The sequence below is a fragment of the Alternaria dauci genome, chromosome 9, assembly GCF_042100115.1.
Source record: "Alternaria dauci strain A2016 chromosome 9, whole genome shotgun sequence".
Lineage (NCBI taxonomy): Eukaryota > Fungi > Ascomycota > Dothideomycetes > Pleosporales > Pleosporaceae > Alternaria > Alternaria dauci.
Window position 1 is genome coordinate 363,814 of NC_091280.1, and position 14,082 is coordinate 377,895.

Below are 14,082 nucleotides of genomic sequence, written 5' to 3' on the forward strand. Positions count from 1 at the left end.
CGCCATACCCCTCAAAGTAACTTTCCAGGCTATCCTGTGATGTTCGCACTAACTGACGCCCCTCCTACCCTCTTCCAGCCCATGTCCTCCGACGTGGTCCTGCATCTGCATCTCCCCACAGCCAGCGAAGCCAGCTAGAACGAACCAGTCGACGCTTTCTCTCACAGCAATGCTGACCTGCATGACACGAGCTGCATGTGAAAGCTATCGATTAAGCTATTGATGCATACATGCAATGTGATTGTGCCTGCTTTCCCTACCACACCCTCACCACCAAACGCCCTCCCGCACTTCCACGACTCTTGACAACGCAAAGTAATCACATTCCACACGCTTGCACGCTTACACAGGTTCGCGCTTTATCCCCCTTCTGGCCGTGGGATATGCAATGGAAGGTGCTAAGAAGATGTGCGGAATGCCTCGGCATCCGTCGGTTAGTGCGGCACAGCAACGGGCCGTGCTTCGATAGAGTTCTCGAAGTCTCATGCCGCCCGGTGCTACAACGCATCTATCTTCGCTATCCGACCTAACGCCATGTATTCAAGAGACGTTATAGTGAATGGGGGGTTGGTTGGTCAACACAACCATGTATGTGGCTGGCTGGCTGGCCTAGCTGGCCAATTGTTTACACTTTGCCTTTCTTTTTCCCTCTTCCCTTCTCCCTGCCTGGGCCTAGCGAATCCAAAGGTCCACATGGTGCATGTTTATGCGTCCTTTACCCCAACGAACGCATGTTCATTACAGCGTTTCGGGCCCCACGGCTGGACTGGGAAGGTGAATAGATAGGTAAGCGCGAAACAGCAAATTGAGAGCCACGGCCACTGTGGAGAGAGAGCGAAGCGCACTGAACTCTCTTGGGAAGAGAAAAAGACGTTGGGTACGAGATTCAGGTAAGCACGGCAAGGAGGGACGACCAAGGCCGGGAAGGAATGGGACGGGATAGCGGCCTGAAGCGGGAAGGGAAGGATCTAGCAGGCTCGGAGCACTGTTCTCATCACCTCTTTTTACTCGACTTCTTTGCTACAACCGAAGATGATGTCAATCATCCTTCAATGTCGAAAGCATCGAATTTACGTACTCGCCTGCATTGACTCTGATATTACAAACTAGCTGCACCATGGCTACCGATGACTGCGGAGCCACACTTGTCTACATGCTCATCTCGTCCGCTTCCTCCTTGTAGCTAACCTGGGCCGTCGCCCTGCCAGACTTCTTCCGTGTCGCAGCAGGCCGTGCATTTCGCTTCTGCACAACAGGAGCCTCGTCCTCGCTCCCTACGTCGCTAAGCGGGGGCGAGCTAAGCTGATCTTCGTCCTCATCAGAAGCCGAAGGTGTTGGCACGGACTTAACTGCTGCCTTCTTCTTAGTCGAGCCTGCTGCTACGCGCTTAGTCGGTGCGGCCTTCTTGGCTGGTGTCGTGATGGGCGTCTTGACATCCTCAAGTGGAGCAACTTCACTTGCTGCTGAAGCCGCGTCAGCGGCGGTCTTGCGCTTCTTCGTCGCTGGCGCAGCGGAGCCGCCTTCTTTCTTGTTGATGATGCGTTTTGGGGGTCTGAGCCAGTCCTCCATGCCCGGGGGCCAGTACACTCTTCCCTCTGGCCCTCCCATGCCCACTTCCTCGTCGGGCACAATGGGCGGGGGCAAGTCCTCTGCCTCGTCCTCCTCCAGCTTCGCATCCAGTTCGTCGAGTTCGTCAGTCTTCTTCTTCTTACCCTTCTTCACAGCTTTCTTGGGTTTGGGCTTCCACGGCTTGTTCTCATCTTGTCGTGTATGTGGCAGGATGTCGTTGAAAGTATCGAAGCCAGGAAGCTTGAAAGTCCGCATAAGCTCGAACACAGCCTGCTCCTTGTCCTTTGCCTCGATCATCAAATCCATGGTATCAGGGCAGGGGGGGAATGTCATGACGCGAGGTGAATGCTTTCTCCGCGTTGTCTTTGTGATTGCAGCAGGCGTCGGCTCAGAGTAATGCATTTTAGGTGTGATCCGCTTTCTTTCCCAAGTCGCCAGAATCCGTGGGTAGAGCTCCATGATGTCTTTTGTGCCTTCACGAATCTGATCTGCATCGAAGATGATGTTGTGATGGTGGTAGTCGAGCACGAACGGAATGTTGAGCTCCTCACATAGAGGCAACAGCTCGTGTACCGACCACACAACATCGTCGTTCTCGAGCACCAGACGGTTCTTGACGCTCTGAGGAAGCTTTGCATAATTCTCCTTGAACCTCTCAATGGCCGCCGGCTTGTCGCCATATGCACCGCCGAGGTGTAGAATCATGACCGCATCGCGGTTCTGCTGCTCGGGAAGTTTCAACAGAGAAAGCATCTCATCATGGTACTCGAGATCACGCATTGCGTTGTCGATGACCTGCTTTCGCGGCGAGCCCAGCTGGGTGAACTGTCCTGGGTGGGTAGTCACTCGATGACCCAACTCGCCGATCACTTTGCCTGCTTCACGCAATGTCTCGCCGGCGAAAGGCTCGAGCTTGTAACCGTACTCGTCGTGGCTTGCAAATGGAAACATCTCGCTACTCAGGCGCATGAATTTGATGCCGTACCGGTCGTTCCAGCGCACCATCTTGATGATATCCCGCGCATTGGCAAGGCCGATCTCCTCGACATATTTCATTCCCCGCGCGACATCCGCTGGTTGATCCTTATCGGGGCGATTTTTAGTGGCATGTTCGGGCTGTGAGGGGTCCTTCAGGGGATGGCGATGGTCGATGATGCTCGCGATACGACAGGTTCTCGAGCTGAAGACGGGAGGGGTAGCACTGCGGAGATAGGTGTTCAGACAGGCCTGGATGCACGTTGGTTAGTTTAGATTCAAAAGTCCCTGTAGGTCGCATACGTAGCCAAGCCGTCCTTTCCATGGAAGAGGAAGGTATTCAGAATTGACCGGTGGGGGTCTCGACAGGGCTTCCTTGACCTCTGCCTCGTCCTCGTCTTCGGCCTCTAGGTTTTCAACGTCGTCGGGATCGCCAGATGTCCCGGCACTGGCTGCAGGTGCCGCGGCCTTTGCGGCGACGCCATTTACGGCGCTTGTGTTGGTGTCATCCTCTTCCACTTTGATTTGCTTCGCGCCGGCCTTCTTTCGCTTGTTCTTTGTAGTCTTCACTGCAGGGGCGCCATCTGCTACGGGCGCATCCCCGTTTGTGGCAGGTGGTGAAGGCGCTTTGTCCTCTGTGGTGGCAACTGGTGCACTGTCGGCCTCACTCGCAATACCGTTGCTAACGGCAGATGCCAGAGCAGCATCCGCGCCTTCTTCTGCGTCCGGCGATGCTCGCAATGCGCTGACACCATCGACGATGTCAGGGTTGAGATTAGGATCCGTCTTTTCAGCCTTGCCCCCACGCGTCGTTTGGCGACGTGGTGGTTTCGCGAGGTTGGTAGGCAAAGGCACGTCTGTCCGGCGCATCTGTGATCGGTCCACAGGAGGCGCCTCTTCTGTTGTAGCAACTGCTGCGGCAGCAGACCGCTTTCGCTTAGGGGGCATGATGGGAAGAAGAGAGATTATACGCGATCTCTGTGCAGTCGCCGTCGCTCGGAGTGGTGCTTGGAACGCGACACGAGAGCGGATGCAATGGAGGGAACGTAACATGCGTCCAAGACTCAGGTAATAGCGCCGTAAAAGAACAGCAGGATCATTGAAAGGAGGAGGCTGAAACTCGCGATCCGTGCCTCCAAGGCCATGTTGGGTGGCTAACGCGTCGAGCTTGCGCCTACGTCATTACATTGAAGTTTGAGGTTATGACGCCTGGTGTTGTTTGAGATCGGCTTTGACCCGATCGGCGGCGATTAGCGAACCCGCCCGATCTCAAACCATGATCCGTCTTCCGCATGTACAATTCCATCACGAACACATCGCATTTGTGCATGAGCTTGTGAGTGCCTTATCTTGACAACATTAGTTAGTCGTGCCATAGCCAGGATAGCACGACAGGGCGCGCATACGTACAATGCTGTCTTGCGAGGATCTCCTGGAGCACAAATATTACAATCTAGGTGGCGACGTCATCAAAGCATCCACTTTCATTTTTCACTGTGATGCCTGGCGATCCACGCGCCGTCTCTCAAGCTGGTTCTAAAACACAAACGAGAGACTTGTCAAAATGCCAAGTTCACGGTATTCAGCAATCCTTGAATCCAGCACACTCCAGATACGTTCAGGAAACTATATCCAAGTCTGCCTGTATCGTATCTCCTTACAAGACGCCATCAATCTGCAAAGAACTCTCCGACCCACTGACGTTCTTCGCACAGCACATACCTGAAAGCCCAAGTAACATTCCACAGAAAAAGACATGCCATGTATATTCCTCACGCGTACCCCCAACACAACCCCTCAACCGCACACCTCCACTCCCCACCCTCACCCCCTACCACCCTCCACCGTCTCCTTCCCCTTCCCCCTCCCCCCATACTGCCCCTTATCCCCTCCTCCTCCTCCTCCTCCCCCACCACCACCCCATTTCCTCCCCCCTCTCCCCCTCCCCTTCCACCCCCTCTCCGCTCTCTCAGCCCTCTCCTCCATCTTCACCCTTAAATTATGCCTCAGCTTCTCAATCGCAGCGGCTTGCATGGGCGATAACGTTTTTGCGTCTAGACTCGTTGCTGTGGTGGCTTCTGCTTGGCGGGGTGGAGCTTTTATGGCTGCGGAGAAGGGGGAGGAGGAAGAAGAGGAGGAGGCGGAGGCGGAGCGGGATGAAGAGGAAAGAGGGGGGGGAGGAGGTGGTGTGGTTGTGGTGGGGTGGGTCAAGGGGGGTATGGTGGAGAAGGGGGAGGAGAGGGGGAAGGAAGGATATGGTGGAGGGGGAGGGGGAGGTGTGGTTGTGGTGTTTGTGTTGGATACGGTGTCGAAGGGGGAGGAGAACGTGGAGAAGGAGGAGGAAGAAGGCGGTGGAGGCGGTGTAGTCGTATTATTTGACATCGATACAGTGCCGAACGGGGACGAGAAACGTGGCGATAGAGGAGTAGCACTCATGTTGCTCGGTGTACTCGTGTACTCGAAGTGATTGTACACGTTGCCAAAGTGATTGTATACGTCCCCCGAGTGAGCCGATGCGTTGCCAAAGTAAGAAGACGCACCGTCAAAGTACTCGTATACGTTTTCGAAACGAGCGGACCCTTTGTTGTTGTCGTCGTCGTGGAACCGCGAACCTGCCATTTCCCTCGCCCTCTTCCTCGCTCTGAAAAGTTCAAGTTCCTTTATTCGGCGCGCCACTGTCTCCTCGTCAAGCGCTTCGTGCTCTGATGCTTCGCGGATGGCCTTTTCTTTTTCCCAAGTAAGCATGTTAGCTCCTCACCCGTTTATTTTAGAGGTCGACGTTTTTGTAGAGTGGGATAGGGAGTTTGTGTAATGGCTGTGTGTACTTACTCATCGCTTCGGTTCGCTGATCGTCTACTCCGGCCATGATTTTGACGACCTTCCTCATTCTCAGTGTGTATGTGTGTGATTGTTGGGTGTAGCAAGAGGTATCGCTGAGGTGTTTTCTGGATAGTATTGATTGCTGGAAGTGGGTAGGCGTGTTTGCGATTATATGCGTAGACAACACAGGTAGGTATAAGCATTCTTGTACATTGCAAACCCTCTAATTTCAAGACAACCTGTTCGTTCAGATCGTTGAGTATTCAGTAAGTCGTTATTGGCTCAAGCTGATCAGGGGTATTGCCGTACCATGGGATGAAGCGGGTGAAGTGGATAGCAACCATAGTCCAGCATCGCGAGTCAAAGAGGAAGAATACAAGTTAACTGCTGCAAGTCTTTGCCTTTGCACAAGATACGAACAAGGCGACCTAGATCAGAGCGAAGACTAGATAGGTACAGAAGATACACCACTCATCCGAGACATCCACGTACGACATCAAGTGAGAAAATGTACGTCACGTCAAGCTACGCAATGCACCTTACCACACAGAAAGAACCCACGTGCACCACCCAACAAGAAAGTACTCATCATTCATTCACCACACCTCTCCACCTCTCTGATCCCATACAAAGCGCTAAATACGGGCAAGAATCCTTCCTTTACCACGACCTTTTGTTACCCCCACCTCCAAACTCTACTTGTACACCACAACACTATCTTCCGGCACACTCGCAGCACCACCACCCTCCTCCTCCTAAGCAGTCGACTTGCTAAACTGAATCAACCGCTTCACACCAACCTACAACCAAATCATTAGCCCATACATTCATCTCACACACATTTCAAGACTTACCATCCAGTTACTCCCCTCATCCGTCTTATTCGTCATCAGATCCGCAAATATCGCCGCCGCCGCATCATACTGCCTGGCCTGAATATTCGCCGCAAGTTCATTCATGCTCTGAATCGTATCCGGCTTAAGCAGATCCTCATTATTCAAATGGTCAAACAAAATGTTCAGACGCTTCTCTGTATCCGCAACGTGCTGCTTGTACTGTGCTGGTGCTTTCGCTTTCACGCGTTGCAGGTCCGCGTCGAGGATCTCGTAAATGGGACGAGATGCGTCGGGGATGTGCGAGCGGTCACCAGGGGCTGCAATGTACAAGGTTAGATACCGAACAGTCTATACAATGCATGACGGATTACTTACGATACTTGGCTGCTGCTGCCGGCGGTGCTGCTTGCGACTGACCAGTACCAGGTCGAGAATCCGGCCTGGGCGGTCCGCCTTGAGGACCCCCAGGGGGAGGGCCTGCCCGAGGAGGTCCCTGCGGTGGCCCCCTTGGTGGTGGTGCAGCAGCAGCCGGTGGCATCTGTTGCACCGGCGACGGTGCGTAGGGCGAGCCAGCGGGTGTAAATTGGCCTGGAGGAGGCGCAATGTTACGCGGTGGTGGCATTGCACCCATAGGTCCAGATGGGGCTGACGGTTGTTGACCCGGAGCAGGAGCATAGCGGTTCGACGGCGGAGCGGCAGCAGTCGGGGGTTGGTATGGCGACGCTCCACGTTGGAGTGGCGCCTGCTGTGGGGGCGCAAAGCCGGCGGGTGGTGCAGCGTAGCTGTTTGTTGCCGGAGATGGTGCGTATGGGTTCGGGGCGCCAGTCGGAGGTCCAGCCGGAGGAGAAGTCATCCGGGGAGGGCCCTTTGGAGGCGGCGGAGGTGTTGATCGTGCTCCTGGCGAAAATGGGCCTTGGGGCGGACCGGCGAGGGGCTGCTGCTGGTTCGGGAACGGAGACGCAACAGTGTTCATGGGAGTACCACGACGCGAAGCTGGCTTAGGGGGGCCAAAGTCTGGTGTGTCGTTCCACGCAGGAATGCTACCCCTGTTGGCCGCTGGCACGATGGATGGAGAGTTTGAAAAGTTGCGTGGCGGAGGTGCAATTGGTTGTTGAGCAGCCTGACCGTAACCACCGTAGCCCTGAGGCTGAGATGGCTGGTAACCAGCTGGCGTGTACGCATTGCCGGACGCTGCTGCTGGCGTGAATGTTGATGGTGCAGCGGCCTGGGCTTGTGATGAGAGAGGGTTGACTGGAGCATAAGGCGACGCTCTCGGCTGCGTTTGCATAGGGTTGACTGGAGCGTAGGGGGTCTGCTGGGGTGGTGCTGGCGTTGCTTGTGCAGGTTGACCATACGAAGGGACTACAACTTGACGACGGCCAGAGCTAGTTGACTGGGCCGGCTTGTGGGTTGCCGCTGGCTGGGCTGCGACCTTCCTGGTGGCTTGCTTGACCCTGTTCCTCGCTACATCTGCTGCTGGGTACTTTTGAGGCAGAAGATCTAGATACTTCTCTGCAATAGCAAGCTGGCCGTGGGCAGAAGCAATGTCGGCATACTCGACATACTTTGCGTACAAAGGCTCGAGCTTCCAGTCGTCCTCCTTTTGCTGCTCGGTGTCCTTGAAGTCGGTGACCTTTCGGAATACCGTGACCTTCTCGATAAACTCCTGGAGTGATCGTGCGTGGATTGAGAAGCTGTTGTCACCATCAGTCTGCTCAATGCCCGCCTTCTCGCTCTCTTGAAGCTCCTGAGCCCAGTTGACGACAACCTTCTCAAGCTTGGAACCAGCCAAGTAGCAGAAAGACGCATCCTTTCGGTACGATCCTGAGTCTCCAGAGATGGCTTCCTCAAGACGGTCTCCAAGAGCCTCGCAAAGGTCGGGGAAATCGGCTTGATCGGCAAACGTGCAGATTGTCGCCATGACTTCCTTCCAGTCTTTCAAATCAGCATTGTACACAAAGTCCCACAGGTTCTTTCCGACGACCGACGCAAGGAGGCGGAGGTAGTTTGGTGCGTCGGATTGTCGCTTGAAGTATGCAGCCTGTGCCTTGGTGATGCACTTCTCTCCTCCGCAGATAGCAATCATGAACGCATCTGACAATCGGTTTTCCTTTAGACATACATCCAACGCCGCGTTGAAGTCACCGAGCATGAGGTTGCGAGTGATCTTGGTGTCAGCTTCAGACTCGGAGCCGGTGTAGATCTGGAAGGGATTGTTCGTCTTTGCGCCCTTGGAAGCTGCGAGATCCGAGAGGAAGTTGCCCTCGTCCGTCGCATTGTCAAAGAACGAGGAACCTTCGTCGGCATCGCCGTTTGTCTTCTCCTCCTTCTTTTCCTCTTCCTCTGGCTCCTCTTTCTTGTCAGAAAAGCCTAGGTACTCAACAAGCTTGCTCCGTGGGTTCTCCGATGTGAGCGTCTCGATGACGGTCCAGTCCGCCTTCTCTTCATCCGTGGCGGCCTTTGCAATCTTCGACTCGCAGATTGCTGTGAGATCGCCCTTGTCCAGCGCCTTGTCAAACTCCTCGCTTGCCGCGCTGACATCCGAATCCACGGCGAATGTCTCAATCGAGATCTTGGACTTGTTGTCAACGATGCCGAATCGCACCAGCTTTCCGCCAAAGCCAAAGGCCACACCCGCCCTCCTCTTGAGCCATTTTGGGGGTGTCTTGAGAGAAAAGGATGCGCCCTGGGGCTCTGCGTGTGTCTGGGCGAAGAAGTCCTCGCCTGCAGGGGCTTCAGCCGCCGCCTTGCTCTGGTCCGCTGCAGCGCCCGTGTTCTGCAGCGTCTGGACCGCAATCTTGCCGTCAAAGGACGCAGTAGCGAGGAGGTTCGGGTTCGATGGGTTGAATCTAGTCTGGAAGGTCCAGTTTGTGACGACTGGGAATTCGCCCAGCTGCTCTCCAGTGTGCGGGTTCCAGGCAATTGTCCGGTTGTCCTTGCCGCAAGACAGCAAGAGGTCGCTGTCCTGCACACACCACGAAAGCGACAGCACACCCTGGTCGTGTGCCTGCAGCGTCTTCTCTGGCGCATTGGTATTGCGGAGGTCCCATACCAGCACGAGCGGGTTCTGGTCCGTCGGGATGGCCGTGACGAGGCGCGTGGGCACATTGGGGTCCCACGACACGGCGCTGACTGTTTTCCGGCCATAGTGGTTCAGTGTGAGGTTCTCCTTCTTCAGCTTGACGTCCCAGACGGTGACGAAGCCGCCGCTGCTGCCGGTTGCCAGAATGTGCGCCACCTTCTTGTTCCAGTCCAATGTCGTGTACTCGTCGGGGTTCGCTCCAGCCTTGCCCAGGCGGAAGGACTTTGAGTCGTCGGCGAGGTCGTGGACGAAGAGCTCGCCCTTGGCACCGGCCGAGGCGAGGATGTTGGATCGGAAGGGGTTGAACTGTATCGCCTGGATGGGACCCGTGTGCTTGTCGATCTGGTCAATCTCCGCATCGTCCCTGCAGCGAGTTAGCACTCTGAGGCCGTGTGCAGCCGGACACGCATTCTGACCCTTCGCCTGCCTCGAGCTTCTCTGCATCCCACAGCACCAGTGCCCCGCTGTCGAGCGCACCCGCTATTATGCCCCGCGGGTACTGTTCACTGGGCTGACTCCACGCAATGTCGTTGAACCTGGCATTGTGTTTAGTCACATGAATTGCATAAGCCTACACCATTGCTCGGGGCGTACCTCGACTCTACGCTCACGGTAGCGACTGGCTTGAGCTCCACGCCCTGGTCGGCGTCGTCCAACTTGAGCGCCCAGAGCTCCAATTGTGTTTCGTTTGAAAAGTCGGCATCTACAGCGCCGGCCTTTGTTCCAGTAGCAACGAGCGGCTGCGTGGGGCCCGGCGACCAGGCAAAGCACGCCGTCCTGGGGATTTCTCGTAGGCGGACCATGACGGTGTTGGGCGGTGATGTGATGGCGCCTCGGAGGTGTGTTCAGATTAGCGAATTGGGGAATACGGCACGAACAAAATAATGCACAAGTGAGGGGATCCTGCAGAGCGGGAAAGAAAGGTGTTATGTGGTTGTAAAAGGAGTGTCCGCAATGTGTCTTGAAAGCGCGGAAATGCAAGTCGAGGCAACGACGCTGCTTCACACTCATCAACGGAGCATCCACCTGTCCTTCCCTGGTCCATGGCGGGCGCCGCCAACTGTGGGTCCCCGCTAGCCACGTGATATCGAATTTCAGCGCGCGACCCTCCCCCAACGCGACGAACCATCTCAACCTTTGTTCCCGAATCGCATCCGCTGGCCACCATGTCGAATCTGTCCGACACGTCTCGACTAAAGGCCACCGTCTTCGTCGGCGGCCTCGACCAAGCAGTCACGCAGCAGACGCTGTTCCACGCCTTCCTGCCCTTTGGCGACATTGTTGAAGTCAACTTGCCCAAGCCGGAAAACCAGAGCCAGGGCGACCAGCACCGGGGATTTGGCTATGTCGAGTTTGAGACGGCGGCCGACGCGGCCGACGCGATTGATAACATGGACCGGAGCGAGCTGTACGGCTCCGTTATCAAAGTAGCAGCCGCCAAACCACAGAAAGACGCCAACGAAGGGCTAGGCAGCAAAACAGCCATCTGGGAGCAGGTATGTCGTTTTGTTGCTGGGAATGTGTGGTGTTTTATGCTAACAGAAATGTAGGAGGGCTGGCTGGCCAAGCATGCTGTGGGTGAAGAGGATCGCAAAGCTAGTGAACAGATTCAAGAGGAGGCCAATGGGCCCATGGATCCTATGCAGGGCTTGGAAGGCCTTGACGAGGCAGGACCGAAGCCAGTCTAATCCCAGTTATTCGTTGGGTCTCAGCACGGCGTTTGCAGGCGTTTGGGAAAACGTATTTGATACCATGTTCTGATATACAAAGTTTTCTCTCAAGGAGAGTGTATGAGCGAATACAGCATTCAAATATCAAGAGTCGCGACATCACAGCCACACTTTCAAAAAGGCATACCACACTCTGCTCCTCACGTACACTGGCGCAATGAATCTTCTGCTTGATTTCGAACTTGACGAGGACTCTGTCCCGTATGCTGTACCTATACACATGGCTGCTGGAGCCCTTCCAAGCCCGCCGATTCCATCTTTACTGTATCCGGTTTCCTTGCAAGCCCTGTCGCTTACTCCGGCTTGCCCTGTCGCTTGAGGCGGAGCGTCTTGTCGACCCAGAGTTTCCGGGTAATGGAGAAGAAGGCCATGCCGACGGCGATGCTGCGAAGTGTATCAGACCCAAGCTGCGTTAGAGTATCCGGAGGGGGAATGGAGGGGCTTACCCGAGAACGACGACTAGATGCTGGGTTAGCACGAGGCTCTAGAGAATGGGTACAAAGGGGGCAGAACGTACTCAGAGGCCAGATCTCAGTGGGGATGTTCTTGAGCTGGCGGAGGCGCTGGGAGACGGTGTGGGCTGTACGTCGTCAATGCATGCTTCGGTGGTGATATCTGGCGGCTGTGATTGGCTTACCGCCGTGCTCCTCCTTCTGCAGTTCTTGTCAGCATCAATTCCGGTGTCATAGTGAGATGCAGTATTTCATACAGGCACAGGATTGCGCATGCGCATCGTCTGCCTCATGAAGAGCTGGGGGCTCGGGCGCATGGCAGCCATGCGCGTGGGCTGCATGGCCATCATGCGAGTGGGCTGCATCGACAGGGCCCTGGTAGCTTTGAACATGTTGGCGGTGTTTGCGTGTGTGCAATTGGAGTGGAGAGTGGAGAGTTGGCGTCGTCGTCGTCGGCGTTGGAGGATTGAGAATCGCTGTTTCGTCACAGGCACGCAGAGAGAGAGAGAGCTCGCGGGCGGCCCTGGTTCGCCCGGAAAACGCCGAGCGAATTGTGTGTGGACAATGCGTTTCGGGTCGAACCATGGCGCAACCTCACAACTTGACTTCCGTCACCACTTTGACGACCACCACCGCCCCAAGCCATTGCCCGCCACCCTCACCCATCGACGCCCCTCGAACCCAATTCCCCACCCGCAATCATGTCTGACAACGAGAACGGCGACGAGCTCGTAACCAAGCCCTTCAAGTTTGTCACTGGTGAGCTTTTCCCGCTACTCCGCAGTCGCGGCAATTGATAGCTAATCTGCCACCGCACAGCTGGTACGCCACACCCCCGGACTCGCACACACCGGCCTACAAGAACGGGACTTTCCAGAGCTCTAGATATGCGATATGCGACATGGGCGTGCTAACAAGCTTCGGCGCACATAGGCTTCGACGCCCGCTTCCCCAACCAGAACCAGACCAAGCACTGCTGGCAAAACTACGTCGACTACCACAAGTGCATCATCGCCAAGGGCGAGGACTTTGCTCCCTGCCGCCAGGTGCGCGACCCTGCTGAAGCCGAGTGAGACGTGCGTGTGTGTACTGATGGATGTAGTTCATGTTGGCCTACAAGTCCCTGTGCCCCAGCGGCTGGACATCGCGATGGGACGACCAGCGTGGTGAGTATCTTCTTTTTTTTTCCGCCGCCCATTGCGCATGCAGGCAAGGCGTGCGAGACGAATGCCGTTGCTGACATGTGGATAGAGGCTGGCAACTTCCCTGTGAAGCTCGACCAGTAGACATCTCGCCATGGCGACAATTAGCATGCGACAATTTCTTAGAGCTGGAGACGATGGGATCAGAGTGGCCTTTGCAACTTGGAGCCCTGTATCATAGCGATCGATATCAGCAATGCGACTCTGGTTCATCTAGCTGCCACTCCATGCCACGTCTCGTGATTGGACAAGTGTCATGTGTGTGTGTCATACATTATCATTCAGTGCTGCTCGATGTGCGAGTAGCTATAGTGAGTGTGGCCAATTTGTAGTAAAGCTGGTGACTTTCTAGGTATACAACAGATGAGGGCAATATCGCAGAGGGTGGTTGGAATCGCCGCTTGAGTAACAACGCTAAAGTGGACAAAGGAACAAAAGACCACCCAAGACGCCACAAAGCAAACCCGCCCAAATACAAGACCTGCTCTGCTAGTGAATATGAACATCGTAAGAAACTCGAGCCATGTCGAGTGTGTGTGTGTGTGTGTGTTGGATCCGGATACTGAAGTGAAGATATCGAAGTGAACGAGAGACCCGTCTTTAGTTCGGCCACGCATTCACCGCAAACTGTCCCACGTACTTTGGCGCCCTACACGCCGGCAGCGAATACGTAGGCAGCGGCACATATGAGAAATACGGCTCGGAGCCCAGCACCGATTCAAAGACGGGCTGGAAGCGTTTCAGACCCCAATTCGGGTCGTCAGTCCGTACCTCTTGCTCTTCCTCCTCCTCTACTTCTTCTTCCTCAGGGATGACTGCCGGATCGTCGCCATGCGCGCTATCCTTGCGCCAGTGCTTTCCCTGGTCCAGCATCTCGTCAATGCTCGAGAGCGAAGTGGGAGCTGCTGCTGGCTGGTAGGTTGCGTCGTAGGCTTGGCGGGCCTCTGGGTCCATCAAACAATCAAAGCCGGCCTGCAGCGCGCGATACTTCTTTGCGTCATTGGCAAAGTAGACGGAGCGCAGACGGCGGTACGCAGCTCTAATTTCGTCCGTGGTGGCCATGGGCGTGAGTTCGAGGATGGCGTAGTGGTCGGTGACTTCTGCTGACTCGCTGGTCGGCGAGGCCATGCTCGAGTCTGTGGGTGAGACGGGCGAGGCAATGGGGTTGCGTTGTTGCAGCAGGATGGAGGCGTCTGAGACGTATATTGAAGCTCTTTTTGCGTGCTGGACCATGACCGAGTTGCTGGCTACGCTGATGCGGCGGGGGCGCTGGATGGCTTCGGACTGGTTTCGCTCGTGGCCGGCGAAGCGTTTTCTTGGCGAAGGCGATCGCAGCGGACTGAAGTTGATCTTGCACATTTGATCGGAAGAATAAGAGGGGGGAGACATGGTTGTGAATGTGTGGCTCATTATGTA

General features: G+C 55.5%; 6 protein-coding genes across 6 annotated transcripts; 2 read left to right on the forward strand and 4 right to left on the reverse strand.

The window, feature by feature from the left end:
- Positions 1–1,149: 1,149 nt before the first annotated feature.
- ACET3X_008841 (uncharacterized protein) lies at positions 1,150–3,492 on the reverse strand (the record flags this gene model as incomplete). Its single annotated transcript, XM_069455556.1, has 2 exons — positions 1,150–2,796; positions 2,848–3,492. 2 exons carry the CDS (start codon positions 3,490–3,492, stop codon positions 1,150–1,152), a joined length of 2,292 nt encoding a protein of 763 aa, XP_069302918.1.
- Positions 3,493–5,939: 2,447 nt separating this feature from the next.
- On the reverse strand, positions 5,940–10,085 carry ACET3X_008842 (uncharacterized protein; the record flags this gene model as incomplete). Its single annotated transcript, XM_069455568.1, has 5 exons — positions 5,940–6,164; positions 6,219–6,517; positions 6,576–9,646; positions 9,699–9,818; positions 9,877–10,085. The coding sequence occupies 5 exons, from the start codon at positions 10,083–10,085 to the stop codon at positions 6,120–6,122; spliced, it is 3,744 nt and encodes a 1,247-aa protein (XP_069302919.1). The 3' UTR covers positions 5,940–6,119.
- Positions 10,086–10,448: 363 nt separating this feature from the next.
- On the forward strand, positions 10,449–10,970 carry ACET3X_008843 (uncharacterized protein; the record flags this gene model as incomplete). The annotated part of the gene is made up of 2 exons (XM_069455579.1): positions 10,449–10,778; positions 10,833–10,970. The coding sequence occupies 2 exons, from the start codon at positions 10,449–10,451 to the stop codon at positions 10,968–10,970; spliced, it is 468 nt and encodes a 155-aa protein (XP_069302920.1).
- Positions 10,971–11,168: 198 nt separating this feature from the next.
- ACET3X_008844 (uncharacterized protein) lies at positions 11,169–11,941 on the reverse strand. Its single transcript, XM_069455590.1, has 5 exons — positions 11,722–11,941; positions 11,650–11,665; positions 11,530–11,592; positions 11,459–11,471; positions 11,169–11,396 (listed from the first exon to the last, which is right to left on the reverse strand). The coding sequence occupies exons 1-5, from the start codon at positions 11,854–11,856 to the stop codon at positions 11,306–11,308; spliced, it is 318 nt and encodes a 105-aa protein (XP_069302921.1). The 5' UTR covers positions 11,857–11,941; the 3' UTR covers positions 11,169–11,305.
- A 224-nt stretch (positions 11,942–12,165) lies between these two features.
- On the forward strand, positions 12,166–12,750 carry ACET3X_008845 (uncharacterized protein; the record flags this gene model as incomplete). Its single annotated transcript, XM_069455600.1, has 4 exons — positions 12,166–12,223; positions 12,398–12,510; positions 12,567–12,630; positions 12,716–12,750. The coding sequence occupies 4 exons, from the start codon at positions 12,166–12,168 to the stop codon at positions 12,748–12,750; spliced, it is 270 nt and encodes an 89-aa protein (XP_069302922.1).
- A 516-nt stretch (positions 12,751–13,266) lies between these two features.
- On the reverse strand, positions 13,267–14,055 carry ACET3X_008846 (uncharacterized protein; the record flags this gene model as incomplete). Its single annotated transcript, XM_069455611.1, has 1 exon — positions 13,267–14,055. One exon carries the CDS (start codon positions 14,053–14,055, stop codon positions 13,267–13,269), a length of 789 nt encoding a protein of 262 aa, XP_069302923.1.
- Positions 14,056–14,082: the final 27 nt, after the last annotated feature.